Source organism: Stigmatopora argus, chromosome 9 (genome assembly GCF_051989625.1).
Source record: "Stigmatopora argus isolate UIUO_Sarg chromosome 9, RoL_Sarg_1.0, whole genome shotgun sequence".
NCBI lineage: Eukaryota > Metazoa > Chordata > Actinopteri > Syngnathiformes > Syngnathidae > Stigmatopora > Stigmatopora argus.
Genome location: NC_135395.1, coordinates 11,780,089 through 11,798,412, shown reverse-complemented (window position 1 = coordinate 11,798,412; position 18,324 = coordinate 11,780,089). Strand labels below are relative to the sequence as shown.

At 40.7% G+C, this 18,324-nt stretch overlaps 1 protein-coding gene and 2 non-coding genes across 3 annotated transcripts in view; 1 reads left to right on the top strand and 2 right to left on the bottom strand.

Moving 5' to 3' along the window:
- afg2a (AAA ATPase AFG2A) overlaps nt 1-18,324 on the bottom strand; it is a 59,403-nt gene that overhangs the window by 5,890 nt on the left and 35,189 nt on the right. Inside the window, exon 16 of the mRNA XM_077609039.1 lies at nt 3,692-3,856. Within this exon, the coding sequence (XP_077465165.1) occupies nt 3,692-3,856 (165 nt within the window). The remainder of the gene's footprint in view (nt 1-3,691; nt 3,857-18,324) is intronic.
- On the top strand, nt 2,956-3,026 carry trnag-gcc (transfer RNA glycine (anticodon GCC)). Its single transcript has one exon. It is a non-coding gene; the product is annotated as a tRNA-Gly (tRNA).
- On the bottom strand, nt 3,213-3,283 carry trnag-gcc (transfer RNA glycine (anticodon GCC)). Its single transcript has one exon. It is a non-coding gene; the product is annotated as a tRNA-Gly (tRNA).

Sequence of the window (18,324 nt, the reverse complement as noted above, 5' to 3'; positions counted from 1 at the left end):
TAAAAACGCCTATACGTTGGTATCCTATCTTGAGTTTAATTCATTTCGAGACCAAGCTTGTAGTAAAAATGCACTAGAACACACGTGTCAAAGTGGCGGCCCGGGGGCCGAATCTGGCCCGCCGCATCATTTTGTGTGGCCCGGGAAAGTAAATCATGAGTGCCGACTTTCTGTTTTAGGATCAAATTAAAATGAAGAGTATAGATATACATTAAATTTCCTGATTTTCCCCCTTTTAAATCAATAATTGTAATTTTTTAATCAATTTTTTTCTGTGTTTTTAGGTCAAAAATCATTTTGTAAAATCTAAAAATATATTAAAAAAGCTAAAATAAACATTGTTTTAGATCTATAAAAAACGGAATATTCAGGGATTTTAATCCAGTTCTTTTAATCAATTTATTAAAAAAATATCTAAATATTATATCTAAAATGGTCCGGCCCACGTGAAATCAAGTTGACGTTAAAGCGGCCCGCGAACCAATCCTTTATCAGACTGTGATATTTTTTAAAACGGTATATCGATTCTTGGCGGGAGCAAATCAATATCCTATTGGGTATCAAAGTAACGCCATACTATATTGGCACACTGCTACTTTGTAATGTATTATAAAGAGCGAAAAAAGTTTAGCTGGTCTCCAAACATGAAGGCCCACACCTCCATGAATTGCTAAAATCCTGCCAAGTGAGCACAGACTTTCAGAGAGTGGCTGAGAATAGTTCAAGTCGACACGTAACATCAGGACAAAACAAAAAACAGGGGACAAAAGGCTTGTTTGGCGGTTGAAGTGTGAAAAGCTTCTTTCCTCACGCTCTTTGTCGAGGTGCCGATTGCGTCTTTCCTCACGGAAGGAATTCTTGCAGCTTTTTTTGTAACATTTTTGAATAGAGTTTCATCTGAGTAAATTTGAACACTTGTCTCACTTGATCTTTTGCATCATATTATTGACACCAGTTTTCTCAGCCTGCCCATGCTGTTTACCATTGTGTTAGTAATAAACTAATGGGTGCTTGGAAGGTGTTTCTTTAGGGAAACTCGTTTATTTTGATAATTAACTACAATTTGGATTCACATTGAAGAGCCAAAAGCTAATTGTCTACTAATTACTAGGTAGTACCGATACAAGTATCAGAACTAACTCGGCAGTAAAAGGATGTGAGATGTATTGTGGGCAAATAATACACCAGTGCTGCGCAATCAAGTACTCTCCAAGATTTAGTTTTCAACCACTCCTTGCCCTACCCAAGATGGCTGCCATCTAGATGCGCTAGGGAAAAGGAGCAGTAGTCGCCTTTCTCAAAATGATGATAAATCCAATCATGTGGTGTCAATTTTAATTGAGTTTATCAGCTTTATTTAGGAACCTAAAAGTTTTGACCTTTAGACCTTTGACCTAGTGATGGATTTTTTTCAAACTAAAAACCCAAAGTTTTTACAAAGGTTAGCTATTGTGTAATTTTCGTCTTTACAACCACGCATTCCTCCGAAGCTGTTTATCTTTTATTGTAGTGGTTACCCAACATTACATACATACACAGCTTCTGTTTGTCAAAGAGTGGTCAGGACATTTACAGGTGCATTTTCCCCCTTTTTTTCCGATAAGAATCTTTGCAGTGACAAATACATGGTCATAAATCACAAGAGGTGGGCGTAACCAAATAACAGGTGTGAATAGGAAACTGTTTCCCCGTGGGTGGTTGCTCGCCATTGTATGTTTCATTATAAAGGGTGTTATTGTCATTTTAAAATCCTGCTGTTATATTTCAGCCCATGTTGATACCCCCCTCCAAAAAACCCTATTTAAAATAAACTAAAATTGAAGCGTAGGATGACCTTGACCTTCTTTTTTTATACACTACAGCTGTAGAATGTTAGTATTCAAGGATCTTTCAAGGCTGCTAACTACTGCGGAATTTCAGGAGATTCTCTGGAAATGCAACGCAAACTCTTCTGAAGGACTTTTCTGAAGACCAAATACCAAATTGCCAAATGAAAAGCCTCGAAATTCACACAATCACTAAGCCTTCCGCCATCTTGATTCAACTGCACTGTAAACCGGAAGAAATCGGTAACACGAGTGCATTGTGAATTATCTGAGTTACAAGTTCTGACAAATGATTCTTCCTGTGCGACTTTACCGTGGAAATCGTCTCCAAAAGGACGGACATTCGCACATTGCACAATATGCAAGTGCGACTTCAGAGCGACACATTAAAATTACTGACTGTAAAACGAACGTAGAAGGACCCAAACACAAAGATAACCTTATTTTCATGATGCTGTACTTTTCCAATAGTTTGCAAAACCACAATATTCAATTAATGCCAAAACATGATAATAACAGTTACAATTTTCCTACGCTTATTAGTTTTACATTTTATATCGATTTTGCGTGAATCGCATTCACTCCGGAAATAGGACAAGGGTACTCCTGAAATGGGGTCGACGGAGGTTGGCAGCTCTGCTCTTTACTCAGTGATGTATTTGCGCTTTGATCTGATTGGACTGTGAAATGAATACTTTAGGTGTTTTCCCCAGCCAGAAACACAAAACAACTGACGCTAAGCGGCAACCCACCTTTTCTTTGGGGACAACGTGAGTTGCTGTTGTTGCTGACAACGCACCTATTAGGCTATCAAATGTCAACTTTGTTTGGAGGAAGAGGAGCCTGGGGCCATTTGTTGGGGTGTTAAGAGGGATGGTTCGCTCAGGTAAAGCAGATGTCGTTGCGTTAGAGAAGGTGGCAGGTGAGTTTATCAAGCCTCCAAGCATTCTGTTTAAACTAGCTATTTTGTCCCCTATTGCTTTGCAGAAAACGATACAAAATTGCCCATGACACAGGTTTCACCCACAGAATGTCACTAGCCATGGCTTGGACTTCCGTGGGATTTTACCGCACAAGCAAAAGAGACACTTTTTGGTGGAAAATGACAGCTCTAGGGTGACTGCAACATGCATTGGTGGTTCAGTGGTAGAATTCTCGCCTGCCACGCGGGAGGCCCGGGTTCGATTCCCGGCCAATGCAACAAAAACATTTTTTCTCCACACAAAGTTGACATTTTTCTGAATTTCCTCTCAGCAAAAGCAGATGCTGTTTGCTTGCCATTATGAAGAATCATTCCACTGCTACAGCAGACGTGATTTTGCCATTGCAAAAACTTCACCACGGAAAAGTATAGTCTCATGAGACCACAACTAAAAGATAAAGAGTTGCATTGGCCGGGAATCGAACCCGGGCCTCCCGCGTGGCAGGCGAGAATTCTACCACTGAACCACCAATGCCTGTTACAAATGTAACAGACATTCCAGTACAGCAGCACATACCACGAGAGAATAGTTCACATTTCACCCAGATGTTAAGGGAAGCAGCAGTTTTACAAACTGCATTGGGGTACAGAACCTTCGATGCATGTGAACCTTTTTGTTTCTTACAAATAACTTGGCGTTTGGTGCAATTTGAGACTACGATGTGGCACGAATAACAGCCATTTTTGTAGAATTGTTGCGCATACTTTCTACGAGTCGATTTGTACTTAAACCTTGCCTAGAAATTGTGTGAAACAGCCATTTTCTTCGTTTCCCATCTTAGAGTAGCCTAAATATTGTTTTTCTATTTTGAAAAGTCACAATAGTTGTATCTTTGTATCTATGATCCACGAACTGAGAAGGTAAACAAAATTACAAATTTACCTCGGCTCCAGAGTACTTTTCCGTGCGAATCACCAGGTCATCCAAGGACACGCTTTGGGACACTGGCATCTTCAAAAACTGAAGGCGAAAGATTTCCCGTCGGGTCGGAGCATCGGGAAGAGGTACATAGACAATTCGGTCGAGGCGACCGGGACGCATCAGAGCCTGCAGGATGGAAAAGGACATCGGGATCAATCTCCAATTTCGTGGTGACTGTCAACCCTGCATTTGCTGAATGCGGTTTTGCAATCTGTCAGTCAACATTTCGCAAAGGCCTATGTGAGTCCTAACGGCTGATAGATTCTTGTAATGTAATGTAAGTACAGTTGAACACCAGGTGAATTTAAGTAGAGACAAATGTTAGTGGAGGCTGATGAAGGACCACCATTTTTTCCACCTTCTTGAAAATTAAGTCCCCGGATGTGTCAAAACAACTGTGATATGTGATTTTTTCTTCTGATTATTATTACAGGAGGGTGATGAAAAGCAGGGGAAAGTAAAGTGAGGCTATTTTGAAAAGTAGACTCATTGGAGGCTAGCATCATTTACCAAAAAAAAAAGCAGCAGCAAAGCGTCTGCCATAAAACACATGTATGTTTGTTTTACAAAGAGCTGTTTCCTGAGAGCTGTCTGCAGTTCTCCGTTTGATTTTGAAGAGAACTGGCCTTTAGTGTAAACCTTTCCCATTTCCTGTGGGCACCCTGCACATTCCTGACCGGACTAGGGCAGATTCAACGCAAAGGCTGTCATGCCCAATGCCACACAAAATGCACATTCTTTATTAATTGAGCAAGAACTGAGCAGTAACCCCTCGACAGAGAATAGAATTAAATGGCTATTTAAAACATGATACGACAACAATGAATAAAAGTATGTGCATTTTAGAACAAATAGGCTACACAACTTTATAAAATGTGTTTAAGCTCACATCAAATATGATTAGTACATAATTACATCAAGCATTATAAAGTCCTTTAAGCAAAAATGTACTATGTTGAAAAGCCCTATATAATTATTCGTGTGTGAATCTGACAGAACACATTCTAATATCCTGATCGCTTGCAGGTGTTCCTTTTTTAGTCAGAGTTTGAAATATGTTTTTATCAGGTGAGCTTTGAAAGTCTTCTGAAAGTTCTCAGGTTTTCGCAATGTAATCTTTTAAATACTTTGTAAATCAAATATCAAAACAAATTAGACAAACATTCTTAAACACATTTCACGGATTTATTATTATTATTCCACACAATGCTCCCTCTAATAACTATCAATGGCTCATACAATGTTTACTGTAGGTTTAGTGTCATATGTGCAACTAATAAGGTGTCAAATAATGGTAAAATGAAGTATAACTACTGCCTCTTTCTGGCCAATGACACACAAACATAAGCAGCAGTGGTGGCGAGTGACAACCGACTCGGCCGGATTCATTTCCACTTCCGTGAAATCTAAACATTGGTTTTTGTTTACCCTCATCCTGAACTGGGACCAGGCCCCAGCACGGTGGTGGAAGGGGGTTGTCTCTGCATGCGGGTGTGCACGTGTGTCAAGAGACAGGAAACGAGAGACAAAAGATAAAGGAGGATTTGTTCAAAAGCCTCCTACTTCATGGCAGAAAATATGAACTGTATGCGATTTGTTCTGCATTTTTGCCTGCTACTACACCAAGGAAATACAAGAGTTGGGGATTTAATGTCGGAGGAGGAACAAAAAAAATGAGAAAAAAAGAGAAATCCCCACCCAGCCTGTGAAAACCTGTGTCAAATTTCCTCTTAGACAAGGTCACCCTCTCTCTGTATTGCCTCAATGCCTCGTCTCCAGTAATCCAATCTGCTGCTGCAGAAAAAAAGTGTCGCAGCAGAAAATGTGAACCTTTTCTCCTTGGTAGGCATCCATTCTTCCACTTTTAAAATATGCGCTTCCATCAAAGTGAGCTCGATGGTTGCTTTTGCACTTAGGCTCAGGCTTTTCTCGACCAAAACCCCACACGAAGAAGTTGGAATGGTGAGGATTGTTCAGAGTATGGGGCGCGCAAAAACTGTGGATAGAAAAAAAAAAGGGCTTGGAAAACATGTCCACCATAAAAGTGACTGGTGCTAAAGATTCCATATGACTTAAAATTGTATAGATGAAACTTTTAAATACTAATGAACTATAATGCACTTTTCTGGGTTTCAAATCCAAGCAGAAACAATTTAAACAAATTCTGTAGAGTACGATTCAATGCAATCATTTCTAGGTGTACTATAAGAAAGTGAGTCCCTGCACCACACTATCAGGACCACAGTCCTCTAAGCAGATTTGGATACATTTATAGCCAAAATCCAACTAAAAACATCCCCCCAGAAGACAACAGAAGGTGATCAAGAAGGCAATGAAGGGGTCAAGGGGAGACGGGGAAGAAGAAGAAAAAAATTGCACAAAGGAGCATGTAATTAAGACAGGAAATGGGAGAAGACAGAGGGACTTGGGAGGCTTTCAGACAAGAGGTTGCTTTTTCACGGCGCTGAGGAGCGAGGTTGACACTCGAGCTGTCTGAAAGGGAATCAGATCATCTGTTAACACAAGGCTTAGTCCGGAATCTGCCTGCAGACCGATATGGATAGGACTCTTCCTCTTTACAGTAACCTGTAATGCCAGTGGAAAGGTGTTGCCATGGAGGCTGCCTTTTCCTACTAATCGCAATGGGTGGGGCTGGGCAAAAATTTAAAGATACAGCCGCTTTCACACTAGCTATCAAAGTTACTTTTTCTCTACTACTAATATGCGAACAGTGCCATGGAAGTAAAATTCTTTTGAAACCCTCAAACAAACTCTTAACTCATTGGATGCCCATTCTATTCTGAATAGCTGTCCATTGTGGATATCCCTGAAAGGGGTAACATTTCTGAACATACCTCATATATGACAATTTTATAAATGGTTTAATTGTGGCCCAAATATAGCCGAATAAAATAGGCCAAACCAAAGAGTCGAATTGCGCATTTACATGTTTAACAGCAGAAAATACAAAATGTTTGAACCATCCTCAAGAACTAAATCAAAAGCTGCTATTTCGATACTGGCTCTGGATTGGATTGGATTGTTCTTGTATTAAGTATCTGATTAACGAGGCAAGTGCAACAAAACCCCAAAACTACCCCTTTACTTTGGAAGGGAAGCCATTTTATTGTGTTCCGCAGGGGAAGATAATTACTTCAATGAAAGGCTTTTCTCAAAAGCTGAGGTAATTACTGGATGCACACTGAGAGGCTAGTGAGGGAGGTACTGAAAGAAAACTTGACAGCCAGGTATTAAAAGTCAACGGGTAAAGCAGGAAGGAAGCAGCAAGCGGGATGTGTTGTAACAGAGAGAATGTTCAGCTGATGTTTTGGGACTGAAGGCGTGGTCCTCCAACAACCAATCACACATCTGCTCTTGGGCTATCCTTTTGGGTAATTTATGTGACTAACTTTTTTTTTCTTCCTCTCGCAGGGAACGTCCCCCAGCATATTCACCAAGCTGAATAATTCTTTCAGACAGAGCAAATTACACGCCGTGCTTCCTGGCCGGTGGCTTGAGGAATGTCTCATAGCAATGATGGAGGTATGAGGGGAAACCAAAGCAACCGAAAAGAGCCAGTACTGCTTTTAGAACGCAAAGTCACAACACACAAAGGAGGTCAAAGGAATAAAGCAGAGCATTTTCACATACACTTTGATTTTAAAAAAAAAGCAAAAGTAAAAGCCATGTTTACATCAGCGCCATTTGGCAAAACAAGAGGGAAAAAGATCTCATTAATGTTTCAGTTTTTTCAGTTGCTTTCTATTTTTTTTTTTTTTAAACGTTCACTTTGAATGTTCATAAATGGCCCTAATCGGCCATTTTACACAACAACAATAATGGGGTAAGAGTTGTGATGGTATATGTCTGAACTGTGCGCGGCGACCGATAGTTTCAAAAGGCATAATACAAATAAGTTGGATAGGATGCATCGGCAGTGATTAGTTCCTTTGCTTAAGCTTGACTGGTTTGCCTACTTGTCAAACTATAAATCTAAGCGCTTCGAATAATGGATGGCAGACTACCCCCCTGCCAACTCCTTCCAAAACGATCGACGGACACTATCTTTGAGATCTACGATTCGTTTGAGGTCAACGCATTACACACCTATGATTCAGATCTCCACAGAGAAACATGATTTGATTTGACATTTAGTTGAGATTTGAACCCTGATCCTCAAAAAAGTGAAAGAGATGTTAATACCATTACTATGTTGCCCCAGCAAGGGTAGAAGGTGCAGAAGTGAGATGTCAAAGTGGCAGCGAATGTTGGTGAACAGTTGCCTAGGCGAACAGTTGTTAGTGGCAGGGTTAACGAGCATGTCTGTCTATCAAATGATCTTTTTACAGGCCATCAGGTATCATTTACACACTTCCCCCCTCGTAGATCCTGACCTTGGAGAATGGGCCCTTCAGATGCCCAAAGAGGCTCTCCCCCTTACTGGGCAGCGCTTGTCAAAGGATTGCCTGTTGAAGGCCCACGTGGAAAAAAAAGGCACTCTTAGCTTGTTATGTGACATGGCGGAGAGACGGGCTACAGGAAGGTGAGGGGAGGAACGGGGTGGGCACGCGGGGGCAACAATGACTCCTCTTATGTCGGGAGGGTCCATCCGTTTAAGTGTGTTTTCCTGCAATTTGAGAAAGTGGAATCTAGTAAAATGGGTGTCCTCTTGAGTTCCGAATGCCTGAAGGTATGTGACCGAAAGGGTTTGAGTGGAGGTGTGTAATGGAAGGAGGGGGGTGCCGGTGTTGTCTAATTGATGCTTTAAGTTCTTTCTGTAAAGTGGCATTCCAGGTCAGGACTGTGGGTTTCCATGGCGCCCAGAACATGCTGCAACGATGGCTTCCAACTAGTGTTGCCAGATTGGGTAGGTTCTCCCCTAATTAGGCTATTTTCAAACACTGATAGAAATGCATTGGGCACATTTATAAAATGTGAGCTACTCTTGACAAAATTCAGCTAAGAGTTTCAATTAGATTTAATAGTTAAACTTCTATGTCGACAACTTGAAGTTCAGATATGCTGCTTGCTTACAGCAGCATCTTTGCTGTAATTATAAAGTATTGAAACTAATGAACTTTAGCACTTCCTAATGCATGAGCTGTGAACATGTAATTTGTTAATTGTAGCTACACAGTCAAATGCAATAAAATAAATCAAAAAATGCTATCACATTAAAATACTTTAGATCCGCAGTAATTTCTTTCAATATGTATTGTGGCATTTTAATATTTTCAAAGTGTTGCACCAATACCAATGTCAGTATCAGTACTGGTACGGCACAAAAATAATACAATAATCCGCTGGCTAAAAATTTGGACGTCCCGAACAACTGCAAGGCAACGTTATTTCAATAAGAGATATTTCAATAAGAGATATTTCACGGCACACCGCAAAAGAAAAATATCATAAAAACATCTACTGTTTTTGTAAACTGATTTCATGATGATCTTGAGAATAGAAAACAGCTTTCGTATTATGCGAAGCAAGGCGATTCCAAACAAGGCTAGCCCATCCAAATATAATAAAGAGATTATGTAACACAATGAGACCAGATAATAATAAGTGGACAAAGTAATCAATTTAATATAGGCACAAGGTGCAATCCTATCCCCTGGAATCATACTGTTTATCCTCATTTTGTTTTTTCCCCCACTTCCTTGACCTTGACATGGATGCACTGAAACTTAACACTGTGGACGAGGCAACAGCAGCAGTCTATTTCTGTATTTGTCTTACTGTAAAAATGCCGCCCCCGTAATTGAATCTCGCTTGCCGGACGGAGACTGCCAGACGTGACCGCCTGCACGCTCCCGTCACGGCGGTTGAAGAACAAGTTGCTTAATAAGAATATTCATCTTGCGGCTAGTGCGCCAAGCACAATGTTTTTATAGGTCTTCGCACTGCCAGGCTTCCAACGCCAAGTCCACTTTGGATTTCATACTCTCTCATACGAAAAGTGTGGAGATACAAAAGATAAAAATCATTGTATACATTTATTTTAGAAATTAAATGTGAAATGTATCTCGATCGTGCTTACTGAAAGGTAGCAGTAACCTTTTATGACACCTACTATGCCTCTTTAAGAGCCAGCGTTTTCCCTGCATAACTTGAACCAACACGAAATGGAGGAAAACAATTTGCCCTATTTATCTCATTGTAGGTATGAGTATAGCTAATAGGATGGTAAAGAAAGGTTTTCAGATGGCAAAGAGCAATGTTCCACAGAAAAGAAATGTTGTGTCAACTTGCAAAGGGTACAAAAAGTCAACCAGACTGACGCCTTTGCTCATACCAACCTCTGGTTGTGCAACAAGCCCGGATCTTGGTGATTTCCTTTTGGCACAGAAACAACAAGCTTGCTTTTCTAAAGATAGCTAGACGAGTTTATTCACATACTGCCAACTGCTTTATCTCTCCACCAATAAACTGCATAATCGAAAGTTTCGGCATCTTCCAATAACAATCCTAATTTTCACCATTGGGATGTTGAACCACGTGTGGATGAACAAAAGTATACTTGACTTTAACCAACAATTGACTTTTTTGTAAACCTGGGCCCCGTCGTCAACATTTTGGGAAAATTTAGCCTTTTGTGTGAGTATTTTCATAATTATCATCAGTACAGCAAACATTTGATGGCCAAAGAGTGACTAAAAATTTGTTCTTGGGCTGTGTCAAAGACTTTTTAGGTGAGTGGTTGGGATATAACAATATGGTGATATATCGTGATACTTTGCAACCCATTAGGTTATAGATATGCTCCAGCCAAGAAACAATGTGTCGTTTAAAAAGATTGTTTAATATCGTTTAACAAAGGAACCAAGAGATTGCTACCCCCCGCTCTCCTAATTCATCCTCTCAGCTATTTTTAAAATTTAATGAACCCAAACGCCTTCTTGGCAGTCTGACACGGATGCCGTTCTCTCTAACCATGTATGTGTCAGTTGTAACCGTTTACTTTGGCGGCTTGTACTTGGAATGACATCTGGATGTTCTGAACCTATGACGTGCAATGACAATAAAGCTATCAATTCAATAAGAACAAGCATTGGCATCCAAATCCCCAAACCATTTGCCATCTGCTTACAATTGGAGCTGAGAGTTTGTTCTCTTCAGAGATATGTATCTTTAGGGGGGCGCAAAAAGGGTCCTTGCATTAATTGTCCTCTCTTATCTGGGTTCGCATCCTGTATGGGGCAGTTAGGCAGTTTATAAGTACGGTTTGCTAATGGCATTTACAGTAATACGTGTCAAACACAGTGTGGGGGTCCCATAAAAGTGCAACTATGGGCTATCAGCTGTACGTGTGTGTGTGGCAGTGATTAAGACTGATAAGAAGCACGCTGATGTGGTGTGGAAAAGCGTTTTGTCTGTGAAGCGTAACAGCGCCCTTAAATGTGGTGAACCTGCACTGGGTAAATATGCACATGCAAATGAAGAACAGGCCTGGAGTACTTAGCCTTCAAGGCTGGGAAGGAAATTTTAATCCAGGAATTCACAGGACAAAATTTTAAGACTTAAAAAAATTGGCAGTTTTTTTAAAATTACGGACTCAAGCCTGGGTATTAAGGAAATCTTAAAATATTGAATATTTTGTCTTTGTAGTGTATTCAATGAAATATAGGTTGAATATGATTTGCACATTGTGGTCTTTTTTATTATTGTTTAACAGAGCAACTCAACATTGTAATTAGCGTTGTATATTTTCATTGCAAGCAGCTATTTTATGAAAATATGGGTTAGTGCTTTAGCAAATTTCGGGTACCTGATTTTACACTGTGTATCTAAGAAAGTTACAAGGTTACAAATGTGGCAAGTGGAGTGAACGAGATTAAAATTGATTATTCTCTTCGCGTTTTTCCTACAGGATCTTTTTTTTTACTTTGAAATATAAATTAATTGCTAAAGAACTGATTGATTGAAGTCGTTACACGATTTAACCAGATATTGCTTTCCTATGGACAACCAACTACTATGTTCATCAGTGTGTAAAAACAGTACACTTAAACTGCTTTTCCAATTCCACATCGGGGAGCGCTCACAGTAATTCATCCACACTGACAACCATATGGAATACTGCTCCACACAGCGGCGAAACACTACTCAAGTCCCGCCAACTGCGGAAAAAGAAAAAAGCAGCGCATATCCTGCCTATTTTACTGCCAGCTCAATAAGACTGCAAATACTTTTTAAGGAGATGCATTAGTGCCGATTACCCCTGAGGTGAAATACAGCTTCCTTCCCCCTTACCAAAGCCGAAAGTGGTCCTCGCATTGAAATGTTGACCATACACGTATAATTTGTCCCTATCGAGTAACATTTCTTCCTTCAACCAACAGCTCCCAGTGAGTTTCGGGGGGTATTGAGACTGTAATTGCACTGTTGCTTGAGTGACTCTAGCCTGGAATGGTGAGGGTCATTCCTCGGAGTGGAATGCAGAGTCCATATTTGCCAGTGGAAATAGCTGGAATATGGCAGAGGTGGGGCGATAGTGGTGGTGGGTTGCAGGGGGTCTCGCTCAATCAAAAGAGCAGCTCGCGCAGGTTTTAATTCAAAATAGATGGCATGCTGTTTGAGTGGTGGGGCCAGACGTTATGGTTTTGGACAGCTCGTGCGGAGATAACCACAATTCCCCGCAGGGTTGTATTTCTGCTGTAGACCGATTCACATTAATGACTACTCCTTGCCTTGATCCAAAGTCAAGTGATTTCTCTCCATCATTTAGTCTCAAAGACTTTATGCAAAACAAATGGTTTCTTTTTAGAACATTGGGCAGAAATCACGGGCTACCATCAAATTTGAATAGAAGGTCCTTTTTTACAGCAAAACTCCACATGAATACAAAACTGTGAATGATTAGATATCAAATTTCATTGTGTATGAGAACACACAATCAATGAAAACTGGGCAAATGAGTCAAGTCCGTGAACATTACTTTATACTATAGTGTACGAGTACGTAGTTTGACCAGGGCACAGGCCTTTGGGAAGTTACAGTTCTATGGTGTCACTGATTGAGTCCTGTGACTTAACCTGGAAGTCAGGAGGCATTTTGAGGGAAGCTCTGCTATTTGTTAGGTTTTCACATTCGTGTTTTCATCCAAGGGGTCACGGCGGTGTCATACGTCAAGCTAACTGCTTCCTGAAGTTGGCCATGTGCTGCACTCAGTTAGCGTTACCGACCACTAAAATGCCATAATGCATTTCGGTGTAACAGCATGAGGGATAGAGGAAAAATAAACTAAAATGACGGGGGATTACGGTACGTTTCAATCATTTGGTGGGGTCTTTTGTGTCCGAGTGGGTGATGTCCTTGACAGATTTGAAACTTTATCATGTCAAATGTGCGCAACCACCAGGTAATTCTCATCGGAAAGCCTTAATGCACTAAATCAACAAATACATCATTTGTAAAATAAATAGTTTCAAATTAACATTAGATAATAGGTTAAACACATTACATTTAATAAATCAATCAAAAATTGTATGCATGCATATTTGTTCACATTTTAAAAACCAGTCTGACAATTATTTGCAAATGATTTGAAAACCACTGCATTCAATCCATACAACCACACGTGTAACCACTTTCGTCGTGTTTTGAATCCAAGAGTGTATTACGGAAAAGATATAGGGTTGAGAACTTGAGATGCAATCGTAAGGTCTACCCAAGAGTCCTAATTGGTACCCCCACCCTGGCGACAAGCCCAGGATCCACCCCCGCCCCTTCCGTGGTGTTTATCCACTAATTGGGCCACTTCCTGAGACAGAGGCCAAACAGGGAAAGGAGGAATGCATGGCAGAGGGCCACTCAGACAAGCTAGCGTCAGGACTAGGGGGTGGCGGTGGTGCCGCTGATACGGATGGGGGTGTGAGTAGGTGCAGGGGTGTACCGAAAGCTAAGCAAATGAAATGAATAACACACAGACGGATGTTTTATATATATATATACACACACATATATATACATATATATATATATGTATATATGTATATATGAATATATGCATATATGTATATATATGTAGATATATATATATACACACATACATATATGTATATATGTTTTTATATATATACACATCTATGTATATATGTATTTATATTTATATATATGTATATGTGCGTGGGGGGTCATGTTTTTGGCATAACAGGTTATATTTATGTAGATTGTGTGTTACAAAAGCACCCCACTCATCTCTTTAAATCTTGAAGTAGCTTTTATTAGGGATAAAGTCAATATAAGTCATTGGGGTGACAAGTGGGATTTTTTTTTATCCTTGCTGACCATCTACTGCTCTTTGGTTTGTTTGATGTGCTCAACCTTTGAAGTGGGCCTACGGGGTCTATATGCTAGGGTTAAAAGTTGAGCCACCCCACACATGCACCATTTAAGACATTACAGAGCCACTCGGGGAAGCCAGATGAACGCCGCACCACCTCCTCACATTCAATTTCTTTTTTGGGAGTCGTTATTTGGTCAAAAGTACGAGAACACCTGGTGCTATAAGAGAATGTAGCGATGAACTTAGAACCCCTAACGCACTGCCAATTAAAGTTAGGATAAGGGAGAAAACAATGACAATCCCAGATGAAGTCAACTTCTGATTGTTACGAATTGCAGTATTTTGGGGGTTGATCGAGTAAATACAAATGTTTAAAATGATCTCGCTTCAAAGCCAGTGCCAATAGCCCTTTTCGAACTTCCCATCATTTATGTTTTTTTTGCTATCACTAGACCTTTCACAGCGACATGGGAAAAAACTGTTATCTCTGGTGTGTAGAAAAGACAGTTAAAACTGAAGGCCATAAGGCATGAGAACAATTGTGTTTACATTTGACAGCAATGTTTTGCCAGACCAGCAGCTTCAAAAGCAGCATTCTGGGGAAGACCAGCAATATTTTTGGCTGTGGGAATTGTTGTGACCTCGCTTTGTTGATTGGGAACAAAAAAGCCCTTTCCCCCCAAGACCAAGCACTGGAATGCTGAACAAAATGGGAATTCCTCCTCATGAAAAACCAAGGCAAATCAGCATGTGACAAGAATTTTGTTTATTTCCAATGGGAATATTTTGAATCTCTTTTGTGAGATAACTCATTTCACACCATTCTTAAATTCAACAATCGCTAAGATTTTAGAGCTCGTCTGTGGGAATTTATGTCTGTCCTACCATAACATCTGGGAACTTATCTGGCATTGGGAAAGAGTAGCTTGAAAAGATTGAGATACAGTAAGTAATCGTCCACTGACACAATTGAGGTGTGCAAAGTGACAAGGGCCTTGTTTCCCAAACAATTTCCGCAAAACACAGTTTTGTCCAATTTAACCCAATCAAGCTCTCCTACTATAACACATGATAATTGTATATATGGAGAAGACTTCACCAAAAAGTCTATAGCCAAAGGATTAACATAGTTCCCGTAGAGCAAGACGAAAACTCTGACAGTGATCAGGGTCACAGAGAGACCATTTGGGTCGCAAGGGCTGAAATGCAGCTGGAGAGCTTGAGAGTGACTACAAATAAACACAGCGGCCAATCGTGTAAGGAGATGGAAGACGGCAAAGACAGACTCAAAACCTTTCCATTTGTCCAAAATAGCAGAAACCAAGAGTGCTATCCTCCGGCAAACTTCCTGTCCTATCAGCTCCCCCAGAAGAGAAGGTCGAGCGTGGAGGGACTGGTTAGTCACACAGCGAACATTGTGTTACTACTGAATACCGCGTAGTGTTGATGGGAACATGATTATGGGGCATAAATTCCATTCTAGTTCAGGGATTCCCAAAGTGTGGGTTCACCCTAGGGGGGGTGTTAGCATATTTTTTCTCTACAAAACTCGATTGTGTGAAAATCACATGGCATCCAATCTGAAAACTCTCAGAGGTGGCAGTGTGTAATGAGGGTAGAATAAAAAAAGTCTTCAAAAAGTATTTTTTTGTTGCTCATTTCAGTGTTACTATTTTTGTGTTAAATAGAATGCAGGAGAAAATTCAACACACAAATTTCCTCCACTCTAGTGGTAGTTAAGAGGTGTCCCGATGAGACAAGCTCTGGTTAGTAGCAATACAGAAAAAAACGAAAAAAAGAACAGGATGTGTGGAGCTCCCAAGGCTTGGAACTTCCTCTCCCAGAGTTCAGGCAGCTCCCAGCCTGGAGGAACGCATTACTGATTTGGCATCTGCAGCATGCACCCCCTTCCAATCCCTTCCTCAACAATTTAAATCAACAGAAATAACAACCCCCACCCCCCCCCCCCCCCACACACACCTCCCTTGGTACTTTTTCTTCTCTGTTTTACGTCAGTGAGGGCATTGAGAGTGCAACCATCCACGCCGCCAATGAAAGTGGCTCTGTTGCCAAGTTAACTCTATGGCTGTAGCAGCCTTGACAGAAATTCAGGCTGAGACAATACGTGTATTGGTGACATTTCAATGAGCTTCCCCCCAAAACGCTCGCAAATCCTTTTATCTGCGTCACAAGGTCGCTAAAAGCATTGGACATTATCCTCATACAACTTCCTGTTTGCCGAGCTTTAGTTGTCACAGGAAATTGTGCTTTCCTAAGCGTGCATGTTTAGAGTTTCAGACAAGTTTTTTTGACTTGGTCAGAAATGTACATTACTCCAATAATGAAGAGTGCCATTTCTGTGGTCATTGTTGATTCACAACGTATCGCAAGTGAATTACTAGTTGTTTTAGCTTTAACTCTACAATTAAATGAAATGCTTCAGGAAAACCAGTTTCAGAATTTAATGCAGTCAGCTGGAGGTATGACACATCTTCCCTACAAACCAACCAAACACCTCTGCAAGGGCATCACGATGACTTCAATTACCTAGCGCTTATAAGTTTTACCCTCTTCACCAATATGGTTCCACTCGAGTTCAAACTCGACATTAACCCCATAAGAAATGCAGCTGGGCGACAGACAATCCAAAAATATACAAGCAAAGCATATGTAGGTATAAAGTATGTGTATGTGCGGCGTGAAGGGCCTGAGAAAAATAAAACATATGTGCAGGCGGTGCAAAAACAGGGCTGGGGGGCATGATTAATGACGCCAACACTTTGAAGACAGGAAGACACCTGGTGACCATCTTGTCTTGATGGGCCATAGACAGACGGGAACGCTTTAGTGTGTAGGAATTAGCCGCGATAGCACAGAACAACCCCCTCATCCCGAAAAAATCCCCGCACCAGATGGGTACTAAACCCGTGGGATTGCGAAGGAATCAAGGAATGAGACTTACAATATGGCTGCGTTAGCCCTGAGAATGATTGATGCATTGGCTTCCTGTATTGACTGGTGATTGCGCTAAAAGGCTTCCCGGGCAGGCGGAGGCGAATGCCGTGAGACGAATTAAGTGACGGGGAATGTGTATATTTTCCTCCAACTTACAAACAGCTATTGTTCCACAGCTAACAGTAAATAACTGGTATCTATAATGTCTACAGAAACCAGACGTACGTGACATGCATAGTAATTATGAATTTTGTGGTTTAAAAACCCCAACAATCATATTGAGAAAACATGTTTGATTGATCGCTAAGGAAACAATTTCCCAGCCTTTGAGTTATCGCAGTGCAGGATGCAGCAGAATTTTTTCCCCACCAGAAAATATTTGGCCCCCTTCATGCCACCGCTAAACAAACAGCTGACCGTACACTTTCCAACCCAAAGTGGATAAGAATTCACAATAAAAAAATAAAGAAATATTTTGTTAAATTCCCAAATGGAGATTTTATTGATGACATGCCCAAAACAAATAACACTATCTTCAGGCCCAATCAATCACATAATTTTAAGAGGATCGGGATACGATGTAAAAGATGGGATTTTTAAAATGCATTGACTAGCTTTGTTCAAATAAGACAGCTTTGTTAAAAAAAACCTGTGTATCAGATCCTGATAATCAGTTAACTCAGATTTGGACTCGCACGCAAAAATGTGATCGGAGCATTCCTATGAAATTGCTAAATTAGCTATTAAGTTTTAGAACAATGACTATCAATAGTGAAAAGATCAGTACCAAGATATTAATTTTGTTAATGAGTTTCTTCATGAGTTCAACATGTACTTTGTTTACCTGAAAACACGCACTTGATTCAACCGACTGTTTATAATTGTCAACCTTTGCCCTGCTTTGAGGAGAGGCAACAAAAAAAGAAGCGAGAAAACAGGCTTTGTGTTGCCGTCTGGGCTTCAAGGAACCAACTGTTCCCCCCGTGTCGGATGTGCTATGCATGTTGAGGCGGTCCAAGCTTAAGGGCCGCTCTGTAATTAATGGGCAGGCGGCCTTTCCTCTCTGCCACAGCATCTCAGGCTTAAGGAAACAACTATACACACATCTGGGTTACTGTGTGGTGTTCCTGAGCGTGCCATTTTTTTCTCAAAGCTTAAGAGATGCACAAATTGTACTTATAATTTGTGCAACTGTGTAGAATGGCCGCCTCACAGTTCTGAGATAGAGGTTTGAATTCTTGTTCACTCGCACTTGAGTACGAATGCATTTCATGGCAAATGCTGAATGCTGCACCTGTCTCTATTTTCAGCATGACCCAGCATAACGGCTCAGATCCCCTTCCGCTCCCGG